This window comes from Sander vitreus, chromosome 12, assembly GCF_031162955.1.
Source record: "Sander vitreus isolate 19-12246 chromosome 12, sanVit1, whole genome shotgun sequence".
Classification (NCBI taxonomy): Eukaryota; Metazoa; Chordata; class Actinopteri; order Perciformes; family Percidae; genus Sander; species Sander vitreus.
Window position 1 is genome coordinate 29,505,257 of NC_135866.1, and position 26,419 is coordinate 29,531,675.

General features: G+C 42.1%; 1 protein-coding gene across 1 annotated transcript in view; it reads left to right on the forward strand.

Annotated features, from left to right (window-relative positions):
• Positions 1–25,463, forward strand: part of efr3a (EFR3 homolog A (S. cerevisiae)) — a 160,776-nt gene extending 135,313 nt beyond the window's left edge. The window contains exons 12-24 of the mRNA XM_078265096.1: positions 360–474; positions 2,510–2,561; positions 5,012–5,184; positions 5,796–5,871; positions 5,990–6,151; positions 8,320–8,451; positions 9,832–9,899; positions 11,276–11,403; positions 19,218–19,303; positions 21,988–22,036; positions 22,694–22,797; positions 22,889–22,938; positions 23,822–25,463. Coding sequence (XP_078121222.1) covers positions 360–474; positions 2,510–2,561; positions 5,012–5,184; positions 5,796–5,871; positions 5,990–6,151; positions 8,320–8,451; positions 9,832–9,899; positions 11,276–11,403; positions 19,218–19,303; positions 21,988–22,036; positions 22,694–22,797; positions 22,889–22,938; positions 23,822–23,927 — 1,301 coding nt within the window. The 3' untranslated portion in view covers positions 23,928–25,463. The remainder of the gene's footprint in view (positions 1–359; positions 475–2,509; positions 2,562–5,011; positions 5,185–5,795; positions 5,872–5,989; positions 6,152–8,319; positions 8,452–9,831; positions 9,900–11,275; positions 11,404–19,217; positions 19,304–21,987; positions 22,037–22,693; positions 22,798–22,888; positions 22,939–23,821) is intronic.
• Positions 25,464–26,419: the final 956 nt, after the last annotated feature.

Here is a 26,419-nt window from a genome sequence, read left to right on the forward strand (position 1 = left end):
CATAATTCCTAAAATAATTACACTATAATAATGAATTCAGTGATGGATTCTTAACATTTGAAATGTAGCATTTAAATGTTTTTGTTTAAAAAGGTTGTTTAGTGAATCTATCACTGCCGGCGCTGTATTGTACCTCTTTATATAGACTTTTCTTTTCTACCAAAAATATTTTCCACTGATCAGGGGGTACTTGGTTTAAAAAAGCAGTTCAAAGGGGGTACAATATTGAAAAAAGTTTGAGAAACACTGCTCTATGAGCACCCAGTTTTTTTTAAGCACCCAGAAGACAGAATGTGTTTAAATTAAAAATGTGTTTGTGTTTGAGCGCTGACTCATCCATTCTTGCGTCCTCTTGCCAGGCTTTTTCGGTGGGAACCTGCCAGACTACCAGCGAGCTGAAGTCATGATGTTCATCATGGGCAAAGTGCCGGTGTACGGGACGCCCTGCCACACCTTGGACACCGTCAAGATTGGGTGAGTCACGTCCATTATCCCAGCACCCCCCGGGGGGGGTCCCTCAAACTGCTGCTGCAGCCAACAAGCTCACTGCCACCCGAAATCCTCCAGAACGTAGAGACAGTTTGGCTCCAAACATGTTGGCTGCACACAACATATTTCTTCTTTCCCAGTTGACACAATCGACACACATTGAGCTGTTTTAGGGTATGAAAGAAGCATGGCCCTGGTTTTACTGCAACGGTAGGGCTGTCCTTTTATTAAAGAAATCTTTAGTTGACAAACACTCATACGATTTTTGTCGACCAATCGATTGGTTGATTTAACCCTTGTGTTGTCCTCCCGGGTCAAAAACATTTTTCGACACTTGACATTTTCATCCCTTTTTCCGACTTGTTTTTTAGTTTTCACAAACACTAACTTACTACCACTAGTTTTACAGTATTTTTTGGAATTCATGGTCAGTAAACCTCATTTATCTGCAATTATACCTAATATTTGAGTGAAAAAAACAGAAATTATGAATAATTTTGACTAAGAGTTAAACTCAGAGGAACGTATGTTGGGTGGATGAGTTTAGTCAGGATACTGATTTGAAATCATTTCAATTCTCATTTTCATTTTGTGTCATGTGGGCGCGCCGACAGTGTTGTTGTCATTACTTAGAATTCCTCCTGGGGGAGACAGAAACCACGCTCTACAGCTTTAATCGACACATCTGTAGTACTGAGTTTCTCCAAAAAGAATTATGTAAAAGCCCCACTTTAAATCTGGTGTTTACCAGAGATGCACTCATATTTTTTTGGAAATAAATCATTCGGTATGAAAAAAGCTTTGATAATGAGGGTCGGGGAAAAAACTGTTTCTGTGGCGTGACAACACACACACACACACACACTCACACACATACACACACACTCACACACACACACACACTCACTCTCAGACTACATTTAGACAACAGCGGTTTTAAAAAAAGTATGAGATTGCATTGCTTCACCGTCTCCAGTCTGGCTCTGGCTCCACAAAGGTCGAGACACCATCCAAAGTGAATTGTGTCTTAATCCGTCCTCACTTCACCTCCTGGACGCCCTGCAGCGAATTTGAAAAGAAAGGAAAACAAGCTAATCCATCAAGCCTCGGGAGTGCAAGAGCAGATAATCCCAAATCAAACGAACACCGTCCTCCTCCTCATGCTCTCTCTCTCTTTCTCTTTCCTTTTTGGGTAATTGCCAGAGGGGAAAGCTAGAGCTCTGCAGCTAGTCGGTGTCACTGAGTGGAAGTCTGATAGTGCTGCACTCCCAACATTTAAACTGTCTACATTCAAGAGCTGCTGCAGCTGCTGCTGCTTACAGGCCTTGATCCTCCTCCTCGCTGACATTACACTGAGAAACAGATCTGGTATCAGTCTTTTACTAAACTTTTAAATGTTTGTCAGTCAGTTGTTGGACTGCAGCCAGTCTCAAGTATCGAAGACGTTTCATTTCCGGGATTGCTCCGTTGCCGCCGGAAATTAAAACAGTAGTGTCAAACTCAACTCCACTAAGAGCCACACTGGAAATGAGAAGAAGAGTTTATAGACATGCTTTTATTTCGAAAAAGCCAAATATATTTGATTATTGCATGTCTCATATTGCTTTCTCACTTAGTGAGGTCGACGTAAAGCAAAAAAGTTCCTTAGCAATCATAGAAAAAAGAGCCAAAAAAGGTAGAAAAAAACCCCCAAAACGTGACATATTTTTAAATTAGCATTTTTGCAAAAAGAATCACGTACCCCCTGCAGTACCCCTAGAGGTACACGTACCCCCATTTGAGAAACACTGCTTAATCGACTAAGAGGGGGCAGCCTCTGCTATACGAATGTAGTTTCTTCATTAAAATGAGGAAGCTGCAGTTTTGGCTCAGCGTGGCCTTAGAGCCCTGTTTATATGGCCGAGCACAGCTGACTCAAACTGATTAATATGATTCTCAGAATAGCTGGCGAGTAATAACTTAATAGTTGAACCCTTTAACCTTTGCAGCTCTAATGTCCTCTTCCTCTGCCGTCTCTCAGGCATCAGGGTACCAAGCGGATCCAGACCATGCTGCTCAGCTCCCTCATCATGGTGAGTCCTCTTTCACCCTTCTACCCTTTACCTGATTTTCCATTTCTGGTATATTTGTAACAAACAGAAGGAGCAGAACTTCACTCTGGCTTCATGGACGAAGTAAATGTTGCTGCTAACAACAAACCCGAGCTTCCAGGTCTCAATGCTAACTTTTTAAAGTGGTTGCCGGCTTGAATTGGCAACCAGGCATCAGCTTTTGGTTGTCAATACGGTTGCCATGTTTTAAACTGCCTATATTTAGAGCAATTCATTTCTTATGTAACTATACCACACATTGTAATAATGAAACAATGAGAGAATGGCTTGCAATATAATTTCCCATCCCTCAAATAGGGGTGCAACGGATCTCAAAACTCACGGTTCGGATCACGGTTTTGAGTCACGGATCGGATCAATTTTCGGATCAGCACAAAAAAAGGGGGAAATTTAAATGATTATTAAAAATGTAATAATAACTTTTAACAATAATCACTTTTTTCACCAGTAGATTGCTGTTAAAAGACAAAAACTGTAGCCTGATAAGCCAGACCCACATCCAGATGTTGGGTCTGGGAACTCACCATTGGCAGGGCTCAATCTGAGGGGCGGGATAAACGGTTGTCTTTCAAATTCCCTCTGCACGCAATAGGACAGCTCTACAACCAACCAGAGCAACGCTAGTCACGGCCAAAGCCGATTCCAAAGACCACTGTTCACCACCAGCAGCAGCAGCCATCTTCTTTGTTTTAAAGTAGCAGGGAATTCACGCGGAACTGTCGCAACTCTGCCGTCATTATGTTAAGCCCCGCCCACCGACTCTATACACGATGTGATTGGCCTGACTAGAGTTTAGTTTAGTTAGAGTTTAGAAAATTTCGTTGCCTGTATGTTTTCACGGCAAACGCGTGTGGAATGTGTGGAAAGCCGTCGCACAACAGCGGAAATATTGTACTACAAACGTACGTAGTGTTTAAACTTTACGGAGACAACCAAATAAAATATTGACTTCTTTTGAAATAAGATGCCACCAGAGGCCACGAAATGGTTGCCAATTGACTCAATCTGGTTGCCAAGGGCCACCGCGCAACCGTTACTTTTCAAGCCCTGGCTTCATTAACATACAAAGACAAAAGATATGACCGGAATAAGTAGGATAAGAAGGAATAAGTAAGATACTTTGAAAATTAAAAAAAACTAGTATTAGAGTATGTGATGACCCATGGGGTTTGGGGTTAACTCTTCAACGACTCCTTCTGTTTCATTATCTTCTTCTGTGAGACAGACAAGGAGGCACCAAGGGGGTAAGCGAGCATCCGCAAAGCGTACCTCCTATGGGGAGATTCTGAGGCTAACAAGCCATCACCTTCCGCTAGCATTCCATTGACTGCCATTCATTTTGACGTCACTTTGACAGCGAATAACTTTACATCTGAAATGTTTAAAGACTCTATTTGTCCGTTGTTTATTTCTAAAGAAACACGACAATGTATAAAAGGCTCCATTACCTTGTACCTCACGTTATGGCCCCGTAGCAGACGTTTTTGTAAAAATAGGCTAACGATTGGGTCATAACCACACGACTTTTTGTCGCACAGTAGAGGAATTACCATATAGTACAGGAGAAGCTCGCAGGCAGTTTGGGGGACGTGGAGGAAAACAGTCAAGGGAGAAGCCCATAGAGAGTCCATGAAAGCATCAGAGCAAAATATTTCAGCAAGGTTTTGCTCCTGCTCCTACGCTCGTGGACAGCTCCTACTCTCGCTCTCCGTCTCTGCAAGATTGGGAATGATTGAGATTTCTCTTGGCACAGCTACCAGAAGACTTCCAACTTTCAGACAGGTTGCTCACGTCACATCTACGTCTTCAAGCTCAGTTGGAGGCTGCTCAGTAACGCTCAGCCATCACCGGGAAAGAGCTCCTAATATACTTCACTGGTCTCCGTGGAAGTCTATGGCGTCGCTGTGTCCATTTCTTTCACTGTCTATGGGGGGCACAGGTGGCACCAACACACCCAGCAGGGATTCACACACACACACACGTGCATGCATGTGTTTGATATGAAGCCTTGCTATTAAAATTCATCCAATATTGAATAAAATGCCGTAGGGCAGGCAGTCCATGGAGCTCGTCTTTCTTTTGCAGAGCACTCACACTGACATACCAGTTTTATATAAAAGCTGAAGTTTCATGTAGATCACAGGCCCCAGGAACCATTTTTACAGCACATACATATATTCCAAATCAGATACAAAAACTCCCCCCTGCCGTTCACACTGATCATAAATCATCAGATCCGTCACCTGCGTGAGGAAAGGTCAACATCTCAGCTCAGGTCTCAGCTGCGTGGGAACGTTCAGCTGTGCTGAAGTGTTGAAAATCGACGACCCTCTCTGCGGATTAATCGCATCTCGCTGTGATAAGTCGGCTCACACCTTCCTCCCCCTTCTCCCCCCCCCTCTCTCCCTCAGGTAACCTCTGGCTTTAAGTCCAAGTCCATGGCCGCTGCGTTGCCTTCCCCCTTCCTGGATCCGCTCTTCTCCATCTCTCTGATGGAGGACAGCGAGCTGAGGCAGCTGGTGTTCGAGATCCTGCACAACATCATCGACCGCCATGACAACCGCGCCAAGCTACGCGGCATCAGGTACAAACGTACACAACCTAATAAAAGTAATAACTTTTATTTATAATAGCGCCTTCCATGAAACCCAAGGACACTTTATAGAATTACTGTGGCTAAGTTAAGCTAAGGGAGGTTGTAGGCTGTGGTGAACAGCTGGTCCAGGGAAGTAGCATCGGGTGTTCCATAGGGATGGAGCTGCAACACTAAATACATCAACTGTATCGCCGCTCACTGCTCATGCTGTAATACCACCTGCATTCAAAACCTTACCAAAGTAAAAGCTAAATGTAGTTAAAGTACTTAAAGTAAAGTACTGGTTGTGCGGTTAAAATGTTCCCTGTCAGTGTTTTCCTCTTCTATCTGATGTTTCTGGATTAATATTCCTGCTGCATTTTGCTGCTGATCCAAGAGGCTTTTTTAGTAGTTTATTTAGCTCAGGAAGTAGGAGGACGTTCTCAACAAATAAAGGAACAATTCAACAATTCAATTCAATTCATCCTTTTATTACAAACATTCAACAACACCACATCTGCAGATACATGGTTTTCAGAGGACAGGTACAAGCCCCTTAAATTGACTTGTGTACTTGAGTAAATGTACTCATTTTGGTTTTGTGTGTGTCTCCGTTGCAGAATCATCCCAAATGTCGCAGCGCTGAAGATTAAAAGAGAGAAGATTTCCAAGCAAGACGTTGCATTCATGAAGAAGGTAGAAAATCCTAAAAGTTACTATTTTCGTAGGATATCATACGAGTCGGTGTACACACATTGTTGTATGAGATTGTGTTAAGTCTATCCAATATGTCCTGTATAATTCAATTCTCCAGCATGGCCAGCAGCTCTACCGTCACATCTACCTGGGCTGTAAAGAGGAAGATAACGTCCATAAAAACTTTGAGCTGCTCTTCACCACGCTGGCCGTTCTGACCATCGAGCTGGCCAACGAGGAAGTGGTCATCGACCTCATCCGGCTCTCCATCGCTCTGCAGGTAACTGTGGTTACTCATCGCGCCCATATGATTTTGTGGCATATTGTTAAACATTTTGCTGTGCTGTTGTTTCATGTAAAAAGGAAACAAAACTATGACATTTAGGGCCCTATCTCGCACCCAGCGCAGCACAAAGCCCGACCCAAGTGTCTTTGCTAGTTTAAGACCAGTTGTCAGTTTCCCGTCCAGCGTCCACGTTGTTTAAATAGAAAATGCACCTGGGCCCATCTGTGGCCCATGGGCATGCTGGTCTTACAGGGAGGTGTGTTCAGGTGCATTCTGGGCGTGCTGGTCTTACAGGGAGGTGTGTTCAGGTGCATTCTGGGCATGCTGGTCTTACAGGGAGGTGTGTTCAGGTGCATTCTGGGCGTATTGCTATCTTGAGGCAGCAGGAAGTGATCGCACCATTGACCAACAAAAACCTGGTCTAAAGTCAATAACGCAGCATTTCATTGTTATTTTAACAGAGCATTAGTAAAATGCTCCTAGTCTCGTGCACAGCGCGCGCACACTATATTTGTTACACACACAGAGACGCACAGCAGCACACACACATGCAGAAGATTACAAATACAAATATTACGGTGCAGATCCTCCATCATAATAGCAATGCTCCAAGGTCCAAACGCGCCTGGCTTTTAAAGGGAATGGGAGATGATCTCTGATTGGTTTATTGCATGTTACGCCCAAAACACACCTCTGATTAATGAAGACACTAAGTCCAACCCTTTAGAACCATGCGCCTGCCGCACGGACCCTTTTTTCCGCCGGATTTTGGACACGGCCTAAACGCACCTGCGCCAGGCGCTTCACGCCGTGCGCTCAGATCGTTAAAATAGGGCCCATAAACAGAAAATGCAACTGTGTAGTGTTTGAAGTATTTTATTAGCAAAAGTCAGTGTCTTCATAAATATGTCCTCATTGGTGTAAAATGACCTCTGCCAATGATCTGACTTATCCTCGTAAGCAGAGAATTTCTTATCTGTATTTACATTGGACGGGCAAGTCCAAGGAGGCTTCCACGTCGTTCCGCCATTTTGAAAAACTGTAATCGCTGAGAGGGACATAGAGCACTAGCCGACCTGTCTAGCTAATCCGGGTGAAATTTGACCCGAGGACAACATTTTAAGATTTCCAGCTGAACTGTAGAATATATAAAGTCTGTAAACAGCAGCTCTCTCAGATGAAAGTAGAGAAGTAAAAAGTACAATATCTCCATCTGACACGCAAAGTTACCTCCCCCCTCTCTGGTTGTGATAATATTGTGATACTTGATTCATCAACCTTTTAATCTCCAGCATCCCTGATGTGACGATGATGTGTTCAAGGCTCGAGGTGTCATATTTCCGTGGTTTAATGACAAGTAGCTGCGCTGTCAGCAGCAGAGTCCTTAATGTCGTTAAACTGGAGGCCGCGTGCCGCACGCCGCTCTAATCAAACCTCCCACACACCGAAGAGAGGTTTGAAAAGACTCTGCACACATCGCCAGCTTCTTGTTTGTGTGTCATGCTGAGATCTTATCGTTTGAGATCCCAAATGTCGGAGTATTTTAGACGAGAGGCAAACAACCAAAACACACACTTAGGTCTATTTTACCACACTTTGTCCTTTTTGTTCTGTAGACGAGGCACACACACACACACACACACACACACACACACACACACACAGAAACAGGACACACACTCGCACACACTCGTACACACTCTCACATACACACACACACACACATAAACACAATCTACCTTCACTGGGAATATCTTTATGGACAGACACGGCGGGAAAAAACATTGTTTTTTTAAACCAAAATACACATTTAGGTCTGTTTTACTCTAGTTTGTTTATTTGTATCTGTATATTTCTGCTAAGTAATCAAAGCATTTGATTAGATATTGTGTCTGTAAATATTGGTATTCAATAATAAAAATGTCAGAATCTTCCAATCCACATCTTTAAAGGTCTTGTTCTCAGACTCCACTTCAGCAGCACTCACACACACACCAAACGTTCCACTTTCATTCCTATCTATCTTCTGAAGCTTTCTACGCAGGGCTTTGTTCACATACCATTCACAGTCTCGCATACCCCAGTTTGACAAACACTGTCTTAGAGCGTACACCAATGCCTCATTGTCAACGTGTTTGCTGATGTGTGATTGGTTTGTGCAGGACATGGCTCTGGCTAACGAGGAGAACATGCCGATGTTTATCCGCTGTGGCATCATGGCGTTGGTGGCAGCGTACCTCAACTTCCTGAGCCAGATGATCGCAAACCCTCCCTTCTGTCAGCACGTCAGCAAGGTGAACCACCGACTCGTTCTGACCTCACTGTCGCTCCAAATGTTGACGAAGCTTCATAGTGTTTGAGATCTTGATGAATGTTAGAGACCACGTTGTAAAATGTGTCAAACTTGTGTCAAAAACTCCTATGTTTCTGTGTCTAAGTGACTGATGGGAACAACAATCTTTGACATTGGTCCAGTATTAAGCTGCAGTCGGCAGCGGTGAAACAAGCTGCAATGTAAGTTAACAGGGCAATTGTCCAGCTCGTATTTACCTTCACAAAAGTGCTCGTTTTGCCGCTGACAGGCTCCGATTATTGTTCTAAGTGTCTGACAACATTATGGAAAGGATTTCTAAGGAGGTCGACCTTTCTGTTAAAGAGTAAGATCCTTTTTTTAAACCTACAAACATCCGCAAAATTGGGATGACACGCAAAGTTACCTCCCCCCTCTCTGGTTGTGATAATATTGTGATACTTGATTCATCAACCTTTTAATCTCCAGCATCCCTGATGTGACGATGATGTGTTCAAGGCTCGAGGTGTCATATTTCCGTGGTTTAATGACAAGTAGCTGCGCTGTCAGCAGCAGAGTCCTTAATGTCGTTAAACTGGAGGCCGCGTAGCTCAGTTGGTAGAGCGGATGCCCATATACAGAGGTTTTCTCCTCGACGCAGCGGCCGCGGGTTCCACTCCAACTTGCGGCCCTTTGCTGCATGTCATTCCCCCCTCTCTCTCCCCTTCCATGTCTTCAGCTGTCCTGTCAATAAAGGCCTAAAATGCCCAAAATATAATCTTAAAAAAAGAACAAAATAAAACATCCGCGGAATTGTGTTCCCTAAACCCACCAGACTCCATGTAAATAAACAGTCATTTTAGCATCGTAAAATACACTTCATTCAAAATCAACAGAAACAAAATAAAACTATGAAAGCCGTCTTCGGTCGTCTTTCCACTTTTCCAACCATCACAACTTTAGTTTTGGTTGAAATGAACACATAGTTGGGGCGACCTCCAGCTCACCCAATAAGAGCGTGCCCCCCATGTAGGCGGAGTCCTTTGCAGCGGCCCTGGTTCGAGTCCGACCTGCGGCCCTTTGCTGCGTGTCATCCCCCGTCTCTCTCCCACCTTTCCTGTCTATCCACTGTCACTATCTAATAAAGGGGAAAAAAATGCCCCAAAAAATAATCAATTTGCCCCATAGGGTTAAATTGCAGCTCGGTCTGCGGATGTTGCTTACAGCGTTCACGCTTAATACTGGACCAATTTTAAAAATGTAATACTTTAAGTTTACTAATATGCTGATGTTGCTCCACTGTTTTTGGCTGTTAAACCTAGTTTGTAGTTATTGCCAATCTCCATATATATTATATTTGTTGTTTCCGTTGTTCTCTCTTCAGGTTATTGAGCTGAGGAGCATGGATGCTCAGCACCTCCTCCCAGAACACATCTTCAGAGACAAGTGTCCGTAAGTGTCCTACTTTGCAGACTGGAGGTTTATGCTGAATCCCAATTTTCTGTCTAACCCCTTCCCCTTAGTTTTGCACGTTCACGTGAGAGTAATGGCTATCCCAGTTCTCGTTTTGATAAAGGGGTAGGGCTAAGGGGAAGGGGTAGATACCCCTTAAAACCAAGCATTTTCACGAGCTTACTTGAAACCAAGGGGTACCCAGAGTCTCATAAATTTAAGTATTTTCGGCTTAAATAATTGATTTTAAAAATTACGACTTGTTTTGTGCTCTACACAGTCCTGTGCAACCATGTTCTTAATTGAAACATTTTTAAAAATTGCTAGTTTGCTACGCTAACGTTACATTGCTGATTTGCACAACAGTCCCGCATTTCTCTGACTAGCCTTGAATGGACTCCATGGCAGCCAGCTAGCGACGATGTATGATGACGTAACCGTAATCAAGTGGTGTCTCCTTTCATTGGGGTATGTTTTCACCCCTAGCCCTTACCACTCGGTTTCAAGGGACAAGGGCTAGGGGTAAGACGAAAATGTAGAGGAAGGGGTAAGACAGAGAAATGGGATTCAGCCTTAGTTTCATGAACATATCCAGAACCAGTTTTACGTCAGTTGTAGAAAATAAGGGACTTGTCTGACTATAAAGCTCTATACTATACTATAAAAAGAAACGTTTCAGTATAACGAGTATAGAATGTTGACATTGAGTCTAATGTCTGATTATATTCTTGGTCTTGTCTTCTAATCTTTCATTGATTAAGTCCCTAATTTGAATTAAAGTGTTGCTGATTTTAAATTGTATTTCATCTGGGCAATGTTTTTCGGTTTGGACAACAATGTTATAATGTTCTGTAGAAAAACATGCTTCTATTTCATCCTTACTGAACGCCAGAGGCAGTGCTCATCCATTCATAGAACCGTAGTTACATTCATAACTGTCGTTTTATTTGTAAGATATCAAAAAAGTATAATTTTGGTGTCAGGCCCGAGACTCGGGTAAAGTATCAGCATTATTTGAAAAAAAAATACATCCGTAAATAAATAATAAATCCGTTACATTCAAGCCGTTGCCAAATGAGTTGCTACAAAGCTAATTAAGACTATCAGCTCCACACAACTCTCTCTGGATTTCTCAGTATGACTATGTTCAGAAGAATTTGTTATTGTAATTACATAGAAGGCTGCTCTCTGTATCCTCGCTCATAGCTCCTCAGAGATCCCTCCTCCATCCTAGCTCCTCAGGGCGGGAATAAGAGTTTTGAGACGGCCTTCACGAAGGAGGTCCAGAACGACTTCCGGTTCGAGCAAGGAGATATCAAATAACAGAGTTGGGATCCACCAATGGTCTTCATTCCTCTCCTTCTTTTTTCTCTCAGAATCCCTGAATCTCTGGACAAGGAGGACCGGCTGCTGTACTTCCAGACAGCCGACATGGCCGAGTGTCTGGCAGGACCGGGATACAACGCAGAGAGACTCTCCGTTCCCTACGTCCCCCAGGTCACAGGTACATGGAGCTCTTTTACGGAACTTTCAGATGTTTTTAAATTATGTTCAGCCTTTTATTGAAGTACAGTAGAAACAGGCGGTAAAGGTTTGTGAAGGTGTCGCTCTTACATGGTATACATTTTAACCGCAAGTCTACTGGGAAGCCTGGAGCTCTGAGTTTTAAAACATATTTAAGAAAATCTCAAAACTAATATGAACCCTGTTTAAATGCATTTGTTAAACATCTGACAGGATTTGAAGATGAGGCAGATCATGTAAATGTGTGCCTGTCTTACAGGGAGGTGTGTTCAGGTGCATTCTGGACGTATTGATTTCTTGAGGCAGCGGGAAGTGATCGCGCCATTGACCAACAAAAACCTGGTCTAAAGTCAATAACGCAGCATTTCATTGTTATTTTAACAGAGCATTAGTAAAATGCTCCTAGGCTCGTGCACAGCGCGCACACACTATGCTTGTTACACACACAGGGACGCACAGCAGCACACACACATGCAGAAGATTACACATAAAAATATTACGGTGCAGATCCTCCATCATAACAGCAATGCTCCAAGGTCCAAACGTGCCTGGCTTTAAAAGGGAATGGGAGAGGATCTCTGATTGGTTTATTGCATGTTATGCCCAAAACACACCTCTGACTAATGAAGACACTAAGTACAACCCTTTTGAACCATGCGCCCGGCGCACGGACCCTTATTTCCGCCAAGAAACTAGCAAAAGTGGATTCGGACACGTCCTAAACGCACCTGCGCCACGTACTTCACGCCGTGCACTTAGATCATTAAAATAGGGCCCCATATAGCTACAGTTAGAGTTTAAACAAGTAGATGCATAACTTGTATGATACGACTGCGAAGATTTAAAAATAACATCTAGAGTTGAACAAGTTATTAAACAAAGTCAGATCATAGGATTTAACATGGAGATTGTTGTCTTTTGGTACACTGTGTTACATTTTTATTTCCCTTCGGTTTAAACTTGCAGTGCCCCGCAGAACTGTTGGCACTCTTGGTTAAAGATCGTGCTGAAAAGGCTTTGAAGGATTAACAGCTTAAGGAGTTGAACAGTGAAGTGAACAGAAAATCAACTTTAAAGAACCCATTGTGAGATCGGCTTCATTACACAGAAGGTTGTCACAGTCGGCGTCATCCTCCCTGGCAATTAAAAGGGAGATTTCACATCAGGACAACAGTTGATTATGCAGTAATGATTAATCCTCAAGATTCATTTTCTTTCATTTTTTAAATCCAGCTTTGTGAGTAGGCTAAATGTGAAACCTTACAAACCCAAAGCAGGGAAGATATAACATTCTTTTACCCAGTTTGATGAACTTAACTTAGATTTTTACCAAATAAATCAGGTATCAGGTTGAAACACGTGTGACATTAAAGAACAGCTTGTTTATTGCTAAGGTCATGTGGTCAACATGTAATGATTTATTACAAATGTAATAACTAGGGCTGTCAATCGATTAAAAAATGTAATCTAATTAATTACATACTCTGTGATTAATTAATCGAAATGAATCGCATACATAATTAACGGTGCCTGAACCGATACTTTTTAAGAAAGTAAAAAAAGAAAAGAAAAAAAAAGGGTACTAAACAACAGTTGGTGACATTAAAGAACGGCTTGTTTATTGCTAAGGCCATATGGTCAAAATTAAATGATTTAATAATAATGTATAACAATAACAATAACTTATTTCACTAGTAAATTGCTGTTGAACGACAAAAACAACAACCAGATAGGAAAAGGACATTTACAATTACTTCAAATGCACCACGAGGCTGTAGTTTACCAGTTTCATTGAACGCACCGTCTGTGTTGTTTCTCCGACGGCAGCTGCAGATTGTTACATCCCGGTGTTGAATCCTCTACAGTAAAACACAGTCACACTTTACACCGTTTAGCGTTAGCTGTCAGCATTTTAACCGTGTTTAATCCAGCTACTAGCTAGCGGTAGGCTAACATTAGCTGCTGTCGAGTATAGTGTTAACTAGCTAGCGGTAGGCTAACGTTAGCTGCTGTTGAGTATAGTGTTAACTAGCTAGCGGTAGGCTAACATTAGCTGCTGTCGAGTATAGTGTTAACTAGCTAGCGGTAGGCTAACGTTAGCTGCTGTCGAGTATAGTGTTAACTAGCTTCACATGCAGCGGGGTTTGTGTTGCCTTTATCGTCTTCAGAGCATCAGAGAGAAGTGCAGACATATCAGTGGCACCAGATTTCGGTAGCCAGGGTTGGCAGGAAGAAGATTTTTACAAGTAAATGTTCCAATCAATGATCCAGGCAGAACATTCTCGTCTCCCTCCTTCATTTTACAGTCCAATGGTGCTAGAACGGCTCCGGGTCAAACCTCAATATGGAATAGATTAATCTGCGTTATTTTTTTTAACGTGTTATTTTTTCTCAGATTAATTAATCGAAATTAACGCGTTATTTTGACAGCCCTAGTAATAACAGTACCTTGGTTATAACAATAACTTACTTCACCAGTAAATTGCTGTTAAAACGACAGAAACAACCACCAGATGGGGAAAAGGGTATTTTCCAATAACTTTGAATGCACCACGAGGCTTAAAGGAACAATTCAATTCAATTTTATTTATAGTATCACATCATAACAAGAGTTATCTCAAGACACTTTACAGATAGAGCAGGTCTACACCACACTCTATAATTTACAAAGACACAACAATTCTAGGAATTCCCCCGAGAGCAAGCATTTAGTGCGACAGTGGCGAGGAAGAACTCCCTTTTAGGAAGAAACCTCAGACAGACACACGCTGACTTATTGGGACTTTAGCTTATTCACCGTATATCAGAAGGCGAAGCACTGCTACTTCTGCTACATGGGCAGAGTGATTTGCTCGCAGCACCTGAGAAGTTCCGTGGTGAGGAGCAGAGAGTAACAACAGTGCTTTTCAGGTGTTGCGCTAATCACTCCGCCCAAGTAGCAGTGCTTCGCCTTCTGAGAATATAGTTCCCAGTTTATATACGGTTAGAAGATGGCTGTGTGTCATGTGACCTTGTTCTTTGTACACGCTGTGACTATACAAATCACAACATGTAAATAGGAACATGTTGGCGTTATTTTGTCACTTATTGGGAGCAGTAGGCTAGATGGAGCCGGTTACCTCCAGGATCTGTGCTAAGCTAGGCTAGTGGTGAGTGCGTCAGACAGAGTTACAACACGCACGGAGATGAGAAGGGTATGTATGGACTTATCTAACTCTGGGGGATACGGGGAATAAGACAAAGTGCCAATAAGTCGGCGTGTTCCTTAAAGGCCACCAGTTTAAAGTAAACGCACCGTCTGTGTTGTTTTTCCGACAACAGCAGCTACAGACTACGTCCCGCTATTGGAATCCTCTACAGTCAGATACAGTCACACTTTACACTGTTTAGCTGTCAGCCTTTTAACCCTGTTTGATCCAGCTGCTAGCTAACGGTAGGCTAACATTTCAGGGCATCAGAGAGCATTGCAGGCATTCAAGTGGCACTGAAATGAGGCACCGAAACCTGCGTTTCTATTCGGTCCGGTATATACCGCTTGTTTTGGCGCCAGTGCCATATTAGCACCGGGTATTGGTACCCAGCCCTAGAAATGTGTTTATTTGGCTCAGCTTTAGTCTAACAAACCTTGTGCTTCTGTTTTCTCCCCTCTAACACGCTTTCATCTAACATCAGTGCTCTACACAGTAGGAAAAATCCTCCACAGGTGCAAACAGCGGTCCAGAGGTAACCGTTTTAGAGTAGAGCTGTAGACGAGTCCGCTGTGGAGTTGTGTACTGTTTGAGATTCAAGATGCCTTATAAGTATGAGGGGTGTTGAATGCAATATTTCAATGACAGATCCACAGGTGATAAAATGTGTCCTGTGTGACAGTGGATGTAAACCCACTGAGCTAAAAAGGGAGTAGAACCAACAACCCACCAGCTTAGATGCCTTCCCGTTGAGATACACAGGACCCAACCACATACAGCCACTATCCCACACCCTTAGATGGCTGACCAACTCGAGAGAAATCCTTTCTTGTTGTTTACAGTGATACAGTAGTTGTTGTGTGTAGCTGTAGCATCATACTGTACACAGAAATAAAATGGTTTGATCATTTCTACAACTATTTGCTTGCATTGCATCTGGAAATGTTATGGTGAGTACATGTGCTACATGTAGACTAGGAATATTGGAGTAGTTTGTGTTTGTTGTCGTGCTTAGTGGGGTTGGTGTAGACATCCAAAACCGAACATATGATTTCTGTCTTTTGGTGCAGGGCAGGTCGTGCACACTCGGCCTGTCTGAGCTTGTTTTGTAGAAATGGTTTCTACAGTTTTATCGGGTGGTTTATCAGAGCCTGAAGGACTTAAACATACATTCTTTATATGTTGTCACACACTCTAGCTTGCTCAACCGTACGTACCGTGCTCATGGGCGCACGTTGACGCTCCGTCTATCTGCCATTTTGACCAGTTAACAGTTTGTAACAGAAATAAAATGTATAATGGATCATTTTATTTCTAGACTTTGTAGCTGACTTTACCAGTGGACTTCTCTATTGGCTGTTGAAACAGGAGACGTCTCTTACGTTCTAAAACCAGCCTCTGGAGACTCCACCAGCTGAGTCGCAGCGACACCATCAGCTGGTTTGAGTCGAGCTGAGACGGCCCGGTTCAGACTGCTGCAAACAAACAAACCCTGATTCATCTTTTCATAACATCTAGTGAACAATGGAGTTTACCTCCGTAGGTCGTAGCTAAAGCATGAAGCAAGCTAACGTTAGATGGCCAATGCTGAGCTAAACATGTTTGCTGACCTATCAGTGTGTTTTCAGGTGCCTTTCAGATTAAATTAGATGTAGTTAAGACAGAATCCTTTATCTTGATAACACATATTTAGCATTCAGCGATTCTTTAGTTTGGGCCTCGTTGTCTAACGATTTAAACCAAAGCTTCTGATGAACGGCACAGCAGCTGCCGGTTCAGTGACATGTTTGCAGATATGTTACGTGTTAGATGTTATATAGGGAGGTTATAGGTCATGCACGGAAGGGAATAACACATCAGACATTTCCTAGATAATAAAGATTGTTCACGAGTCCCGTATCTCGAGTCCGAGTCGAGTCTGAAGTCTTGTGAGGACGAGTCTCAAGTCAAGTCTGAAATCACTGTGTGTGCGACTTAAGTGCGAGGGCATCATGTACTAACGCTTTTGAGCCCACTTCAGGCGTATTTGTTTCGCAATGTGCGCGTAAAAGCATAGCGAGGTATGTACAAACAGGCCGCGCTGAAGTAAAAGCATAGCGAGGTATGTACAAACAGGCCGCGCTGAAGTAAAAGCATAGCGAGGTATGTACAAACAGGCCGCGCTGAAGTAAAAGCATAGCGAGGTATGTACAAACAGGCCGCGCTGAAGTAAAAGCGTAGACTGCCTGTCGTGGGAACTGAAAATGGCAAATAGCGCTTTTCCGTGTCATGCATATGCATTCACGGGAGGGGAAAGTGGGAGTTTTCCATAAAGAGATGGGAGGGGAAGCATAAAGCGCACCTAATTATATATGTACTAAAACCGCCCGTGACAGCGAACCTCTATTTTGCGGTGAAAATTCTCCGCCTCTTAAAAGCAGGTGTAAACCAGGAAGCGGGTTTCCTTACACATGCCTCCTGGTGAAATGGCAGCAGTAATCCAAGCAAGACGAAGACATAGGCCAAGGAGACAAGCTGAAAGGATTTTCACACTTTTTCAGTTGAGTGAACACAAAATCATTAAGCGTTACAGATTAAGCCATGCAATATTACAGTTACTGGAAGAAATCAAAGATGACATGTATCTCCGACTCAGCGTTCACATTCCATTCCAGCAGTTGTTAAACTCCTCGCTACATTACAAATACTGGCATCAGGATCATTTCAAACAGTCATAGCATCAGCAGTGGGAATATGGCAGTCTGGTAAATACGACGTAAGCGGAAGTATCACAGCGTGCGCTTCCTGCGGGTTGGTCATGGCACTGATAACGTTACGTTTGCAAATGTACGTACATGAGGGCCCAAATCTCAAACTCGGGTCCCCATCTCTGCTGCTGATGCTGTGCCACGAACTTCTATGGCAGCCGTGGCCCCCAGTATATGAAAGTGTGTAAATGGGATGAATGGTGCTTGTAGTGGTCGATTAGAGGAGAAAAGCTCTATATAAGGCAGTCCATTTACTCAAACCATCTTGACAGTGCTGACATTTGGGACTAAGGAAGCGACCCTATTAGCTGCATTCCCCCATCCACTTTTGCATAACACTGTTTCACAAAAGAGACACATCATGATTTATAAGACGATCACACCTGACCTCGGGTTTCTCCAACGACCGTAGCAACTGGCGTTCCAACAGCCAGGAGCACTAACGAACAAAGCAGTATCGATTGTCTTGACAACGGCCCCACAGAGGTTAATTAGCCAGGTTTCCCTACCGTTCAGTCAGAACTGAAGAAGTCTCTCGGATGAGAGACAAGACGTCCTTGAAGCAGCTTTTACCAAGTCCAGCTGCCCTTTAATTTAACCCTTCCTTGGATAACGATGGATGTATGTATGGATGGATGGATGGACAGACTGACAGATGGACAGCTGGGTGGATGGATGGATGGATGGATAACAATAACCTGGATGACTGAGAAACTTCACAGAAGTCAGTTATTTAGAATGTAATTCTCCACGAATTTATGGCTAGTGAAGATGCTGAGTGGCTAGTAACTTTGGAAAACCACTAACTACAGTTCCTCGGGAGCAAAAATGTTAAATGTCAAGCCCTGCGTGTCACTATTTGACTATTTCGTCTGACTTTTTGAGTACTGACATATAAAACTGAGTATTGAAAACTGATAAAACAAAAAAATGACAGCCAGTCTTAGTGTTTGATGTGATATTTCTTTCTGTGTCATAAGACTTCTTGTTTTCAGCGGGAGTATCTGAGTCCATATTGTCATCGTTGATGTGATGTAAGCCCTGAGCACACTGCTGCTTGGCAACTGATAACAAAATTGTTGTGATTATCTTCTTTTTGGGGGTTTGCAGCATATTTTTTTAGAATCATGCTTTGGAACAAAACAAAGTGGATGAAATTATTCCTTCTTTTTTTTTAATACCACTGTGAACATTGTGTTTTGACGTGGAAGACACAACTGCTCTTGAAAGCACCATGAAACTCCCGATATAGCTGGCAGCGCTGAAAACGTTTGAAAAACACAACGATTCAGTGTTTTCACGGTTTATGGAAGACTTACAGTAGTTGTGCATATTTGGTGGAGGGGTTAAGGGGTCTTTCCTCAAAAAAAACTTATGTTTTTCGATAAAACAAAATATGCAATTTGACATTATTTTGGACCGTGATTATCACCATATCTGTGTCTTAAACGTTGGACACTCAAAAGACTTAAAGACAAAACTTGCCAATGAAGTCCGACTACAATCATTAGATCTGAGAAAAATCTTTTAGTTAGTTTAATGCTTTTTTCAATGTTTTTGGTGCCTTTTTTTGCCACATTTCACATTCATTAACCTGCCAAACACGGCTCGGGAGCTGCACCTAAGACTTAGAATGGTAGCGAAAACCCTACAGGTCATATTTAAATTCAGTGTCCCTCCTTGGAACGTTAGACAACACACTTAAGAGTAGGTGGGATGGTAAAACTAGCAATTACATTTAGCCATAAATGAGTTTCTTAAGTTGCCCGTTGTGTGCACTAGTTGTTAACCTAGTATATATATATATCATGATTTTAAGGTGATATTAATCTGTGGTGGATTTGTCTCTGGTTCTGCAGATGAAGATCGTCTGACCAGGAGGAAGAGTTTCGTAGACACGATCTCCCTTCAAGTGGACATCGTGTCCAACTGCCTTCCAGACAAGGTCGGTCTAATTTTGCATGAGAACACACCCCTGGGGTTGCAGCGACATCATTTGATTTCACGGTATACCATGGTATGAAATTTGACGGTTATGATACCATTAGTCTAGATGAAATTGGTCCAGTGTTAAACGCGATTGCAGTGACGGGTCGGCGCCAACCGAGCTGCAGTGGAACCTAATTTTTGTCCACTGAAAGTGATTGTTTTTGTTGTTGCTACTGACTGACAGGCTCAGATTGATAGTAAAAGTGTCTGGCAACATTATCGATCTCACGAGGTAACGTTTTGTCCGAAAATAGCGGTGTAGAGCAGTGATCTTCAACAGGGGGTCCGGGACCCCTAGGGGGTCCTCAGAGTCAATGCAGGGGGGGCCTCCAAATTCTTGTTAATTTTTGAAAGATTTTTCAATAACTATAAAGTCTTAACATGAATCCATCATATTAGCAAATATAAATCCCCACTGCTTACCGGCCTGTAAGGTAGTCACTAAGGCCATACAGAGGTGGTTAATCCTAACAATTCACTTTGCCACATGTATGTTTAACATTAAAACATGATTTATAAAAACTATTTGAATAGTTTAGTATTCTATGCAAAACAGATATGTATAAAGACTTTAGGCCGCCCTACAGGTTATTGTAGGCCCAATTGAATATGCAACTTGATTTTATACCATATATGTATGGGGGTCCCTGCTCCATCTCTCCTTCAGTTAAGGGGTCCTTGGCTTAAAAAACGTTGAAGACCCCGGGTGTAGAGAGTGGAACGCGAGTCGGGGAAACGGCGTTGTCTGTTGTTTCGGAGTAATTCAATTACATTTTATTTATAGTATCAAATCATAACAAGAGTTATCTCAAGACACTTTACAGATAGAGTAGGTCTAGACCACATTCTATCATTTACAAAGACCCAACAATTCCAACAATTTCCCCAAGAGCAAGCATTTAGTGCGACAGTGGCGAGGAAGAACTCTGGGACAGAAACCTGGGACAGACCCAGGCTCTTGGTAGGCGGTGTCTGACGGTGCTGGTTGGGGGTGTGATGAACAGTGGCAATAATAGTCACAATAAAGATAATGGAACAGTGACTAGAAATACTAGTTGTAGTAGTTCCTGGCATAGCAGGGCACTGCAGGGCGTTACAGGATGTAGCATGGCACAGCAGAGCATAGCAGGACGCAGCAGGACGCAGCAGGAGTAGGCTACAGAAATGATAGGCTCCTGTCATCTAAAAGATTGTCAGTGCTGTGGTTGCTCAATATTTAAATGACCAATTTCAAAGATTTTTGGTCACATCAGTTTGTTAGACACATATGCATGGGGAAATGGGGTCCAGATTGAAAAAAAACTAACACTTTACTTGAAGGTATCTACATAAGAGTGACATGACACTGTCATGACACATGAACCCTAACTTGTCATGACAAAACCGAATGACACTTACTAAAAGAAGCGTTATGTCGTTACGTTCATATGCGTTCGTTGTCGTACGTTTATGACTTGTTTTTAATGTTTATGACACGTTCATGACAGTGTCATATCACTCTTATGTAGATACCTTCATGTAAAGTGTAACCTTTTTGAAATGACCCTTTAAATATCTTCAAGTGAAACAAAGGAACACATGCTACACATGCTAAATTCATGACAATGTTGATTGTCTGGCAATACAATATACATTTCCGGAGGCCTTCCTCAAATCACAAGTCATGTTAATGTATTTCACAATACGCTTTGATATGATAAGAAACTGCCTCCTGGTGTTGTCTAACCATGGGTCAGGAAACATGATCCTTTGAGACTTTTGTGTCTCAGTTGACTGTTACAGATCAAACCTTACACTTCATCAAACTCAATACATGAAATAATCTTAAATCTACAGTCTAAATACGATACGACTTTTATTGTCAGCCAGGGCTGAAATTCTTTTTGCATCCCTGGGTAGCTCAAAGAGGACATAGACATACATACAGACATACATAAGATGAATAACATCAAAGGACATACATGAAACATTACCACAAATGACATAAACACCCACATAAGGAAACAAAGCATACATGTATAACACCAGAAAATATCATGAACGTACACACAGACAAGGTCTCGGAGACTTATAACCCTGAATACATATTGCACTGGATTTAATATAGCTGGTTAAGCAATAGGATAGATTGATGTATGAAAGAGCTTTTATGTCTGTTGTGATTGAAAGAATGAACTCTAAAGCGTGAAGCTGATATTCTCTGTGCAAAACATGTGAGGAGTCATTTGAGATATTCCTGGCCAGTCTGAGCATACTTCTGTTGTGAGCTTTTTTTTTACGCTTTTGATGCTTTTGATGGTTTCAACATTAAGACTTTTTTTCGACCTTTTTTGATGATTTGTTTACGATTTTGACGTTTTTTGACGGGGGGGTTTTCTACGCATTTTTAGACACTTTCATCTGTGTTTTTTCTACTCTTTTGACGGGGTTTTTAAAAGGTTTTTGTAGGCCTTTTTGACTCTACCCTACACAATGAATAAGACAAACACAAACTTTTTCTTGACGTTTACTGTACAGACCTCCGTCACTGATTATGCTGCCCATGCTAACATGCTTTGTCGATGACATCCTCATGTGTCCACAGCTCGTCACAGTTCACCGTGCTCTGATATCCCGTTTTGTCTTTTAATTTCTCTGCAGTCCCAGCTAGCGGAGGAGATCACGTTCGAGACCCTGAAGAAAGCCATCGGTGAGAGCCAAAAGAGAAGTTTGTCTTTCAGCCTCCCATCACGTCTCTGTGGACTCGCTGAAGTGTTTTCCTAAATGCAAATGAAATATTGGCTTTTTGTCAAGAGCTCCATCATCCTTTAGGCCCCGAGCTTCTCTGACAAGCAGCCAACCTGTTGACATTAATGTCCTGTCGATTATAAAGGGACACGACACCGCTGAAGAAGTCTGATATCAATGTCAAAGTTTATATACAGCTCACACCTTTTTTGATAACAGTTCCAAATATATTTTTACTGTTCTGGTGAAGAGAAAACAATTTAATTTGGCGTAATATATATGACAGCAATTCTTAAATATTCTGCTATCTCTCAAAAGTCTTTCTGTGCTGCTCATGCTAAATATAAGCTCATTATTTCTTACTGCATGTTTGTTTTCATCATTATGTACATGTGAACACACATATATACACATATATATATATATATATGTCTGTGTGTGAGTATGCGTGCATGCGCGCGTGTGTGTGTGTGTGTGTGTGTGTGTGTGTGTGTGTGTGTGTTTGAGGGTGCGTGCGTACAAGAGAAAATAAGGATAAGCATACTCTGTCTCCTTTAAAATAATGGGGATTGGAGCTAAGTAACTCTTTTTTTTGACCCATTAATTGTCCTGTTTTCAGATACCACGGGTCTGGAGGAGCAGGAGAGGGAGAAGAGGCGTCAGGTGATGGAGAAGTTCCAGAAAGCTCCGTTTGAGGAGATTGCTGCCCACTGCGAGTCCAAGGTAGAAAACAACCACTCAAAGAGAGAAACACTGTGACGTTTCCAGTGTCAGTAAACTCATTAAGCTCACTGTGAACGCTGTGTTTCTGCAGGCGAACATGTTGCACGACCGGCTGGCACAAATCTTTGAACTTACAATAAGGTAAGTCATCTTTTTTTTTGAATAACTTTTTCAATTTCATAAAAGTTTAATAATCTTGATTTTAGGATTTGATTTTGATAGAGTATCTGTACATTGTCAGATATTGTAGCTGAACATCAAGCAAAGCAACTGTTACACATTTCTGTATTTCTGTAGAGATTGGCATGGTTTTATTTCAGTTAGCCTAATAGCTGGTTTGATTTGCATTGAGAGATGATTTTATGGAAAGTACCCCATGCCAATCTCTAGGTATGGTGAAGGGGATGTGATGATGTGGGGGGGCTATTTTAATTCCAAAGGCCAAGGGAACTTTATCAGGATGCATAGTATCCTGGATCCATGAAATAACTGGCCTTTCAAAATAAAAGTCTGCCTGCCTCTATGGGAATTTAACATAGGGGTGTACTGACTTATGCCCCCTGTATTTTAAGGAAGAACATTTATTTATTTACGATACATTATTCATTCACAAAGAAAATTGGTGTCCTTAAAGATTGGATTTTTCCTCATTTTTTTAATTAAGGCATTAAGATCAATTTCCAAAAGATGATTTTTTTATTCCTCTTTTTAGTCAACTTTAGCATGGGTGTCCTAATTTTTTCACATGACTGTATATGCTAAACACATGTCAAAGCCAAGTCTGACAGTTTAAAGCTGATGCTAATATGTCCTAAAATAAAAACAAAACTTTTATTATTTAGGCAACAAATTGAACAACAGCACAACATTTTCAAATAGTTTAGCTCATTCGTAAAGATCTCTGAGTAGACAGGTCTTCATCTAAATCACCTTCTAGGACTAGTTTCTTCATCTAATTGGCGAAATGGATATCCCAATGTAACATCTCGCCCCTCTCTCATCACCACCTTCACCCCCCCTCCAGGCCTCCACCCAGCCCGTCCGGAGTGGTTTCCATCTCATCGGGACACACTCAGCACCAGTCGGTCCCCGTCTACGAGATGAAGTTTCCAGACCTGTGTGTCTACTGATAACTCTGCAGCAATAACATCACACACACACACACACACACACACACACACACACACACACACACACACAAACAAACACAAACACACCTTCACAAAAGAAATGACGAGAGAAATAACTACACAATCACAAGTTTCCTCTACTCAGACCAGCACAAGGGCGTCACACAAAATGCAGCAAAACAGCCATTTTCAATTTGATATCAAGCCGGGTTTGCCTATACAAAAAAACTAAACTTCCTTAATCTCGTCTCTTCTATCTCTAAATCCAACTTTGAACACAGTTTGTCATTTCGCTTGCGGGCCTATAATGTCAAAACGGTACTTCTGAATCCTTTAAAAACATCTCGTTCTGCTCTTTTTTAAATACTTGGATCCCTTATTACGCCTAAAGCAGACCAGTGTTAAACCCTCCAGCTCTACATAAACTGATTTGCTGCATTTTGTTGCCTGACTCTCATCCCTGAAACTAAACGAAAACCTTTTTGAGTCAAGAACAAAAGAAAAGACCAGCTTCCGCTCTTGAGATTTCAGTGTATAGATGCTGAATCGGATGTTGCTTCACACCTTGTACAGTACATACACCGTAGTCTACGATTACACTCTCGTACGAACGGCTGAAATCAGTTTCAATCTTCAAACTTGAGTCTGGTTTTAGGTGTGATGCTCTTTTATTCAGAGCCAGCTTTTGCCTCTTCAGTATGTGTTCTCATGTTGATAAGTAGGCGTCACAAATAGGTGAAATGTACAATGTATTCGCTGTCATAGCAAAATAACTTCACTGGTGGTAGAAGGTAGATTAGTGTTAGGCTCACCACTGTTCAGACTACTCAGTCTTTGCTATTTAAAGGTATACAAGCATCAGAACTACCAGCTGAGTTTCATGTGGGGAGATAAAAGAAAAGCAATAAACTGCTTGGCAGAGCCTCTCCAAAGAGACAAGCTAAAGGGGGTTTAGTTTTCAACGCTGCTCGGTAGAAATGGCTCGCTCACGGTTGGCGATTTTGGGTTTGCTTCGGATGTGGTGCGTTCCAGAGCTCCTGAAAGTGTCAAATATTCAGACTGAGATGTTGGAGAGCTTCAGCGTAACTGTGCGAAACCTTCGTGAATCAGAAATCGGACCAAAGTAGCTTTTTTTTAAATTTATTTTTTCATCATGGAGTAACGTTATCTCTGTCAAAAACACCTGTTTGGTAAATGGTTCAACTTGAGTTTAAATATGTTATACTTACAGTTGACATGTAAGGCTATCTTCACACTTGGTGTGTTTTTTGAAGCTGCCAGCGTCCGTTTTACATTCTAATCCTGTATGGAGTAAACCGTGATTTCAGTAAAGTCCTGAGCACTTTTTTTAAACGACTTCTTTTCTGCAGCTCAGAGCGTCTTTTTAAAGTTGAAAAAAGTTCAACTTTTCTGGAAAAAAAACCCGCCCTGCATCGAGCACTTTTTGACAACCGACCAATGACAAGCGGAGTAGCCAGACCTGTCGTTTCCATAACAACAAGAAAAAATGGAGTCGGAGCACAGCAAGTTATACAATATGACTGGGTGCTCCCTGTTTATCTAACGTTAGCACCTCTCTCTGTCTCTCTCTCTCTCTCTCTCTCTCTCTCTCTCTCTCTCTCTCTCTCTCTCTCTCCCTGTCTCTCCCTCTCCCTCTCTCTCTCTCCCTCTCCCCCTCTCTCTCTTCTCTCTCTCTCTCTCCCTCTCCCTCTCTCTCTCTCCCCCTCTCTCTGTTCTTCCTCTAGCTCTCTCTCTCTCCCCCTTTCTCTGTTCTTCCTCTAGCTCTCTCCCTCTCCCTCTCTCTCTCTCTCTCTCTGTTCTTCCTCTAGCTCTCTCCACCACTTTGTTTTATCTAACGTTAGCAGCGCTCAACATAGCGCTCTGAGATACTGTAGCAGCAGCTGTTGTTATAGCAACAAAAGACGCTCATTTTGGTCCTCTTTTGGAACCAAACTGCTGCCAGCTTTTCTTTCTTACTACAAAAGTGCCCTGGTCAGTTTTTTCTTGTCAAAAAAGACGCCAAGTGTGAACATAGCCTTAGGAACGATTTGACAAAGAAAATCTCAGTCACTTTATTTATTGGCAGATTTTCCATTCCTCGCTCTCTTCTATGTTGGTTTTCAGTCTCAGAAACCCAAACCTGATATTGTCTCAGTGTAATCTGCAGGATCACAAAAGGAAAACTGTAGATAATGTCCATCACCAGCCTGCGTGTAAACATAACCCTAGTTATATCAGCCAATGTGTTCATCTTGTTTTTGAACCGATTTGGAATAAAACCTTTAAAGACCTTTTAGGTAGAAGACTGGGATAAAATGACATGTCATGAACATACACAATGAGCTCTTAAGGGATGTAAATATATTACATTCATATATCTGGACTTTTTCGGTATTTCAGCACTTATTTACTTGCGTTTAACTGTTAGTTGTCCATTTTGTTTCAGTTCAGCCTGACGTTGTGTTCGTGTTAGCCGATGTCTTGTTAGGGGG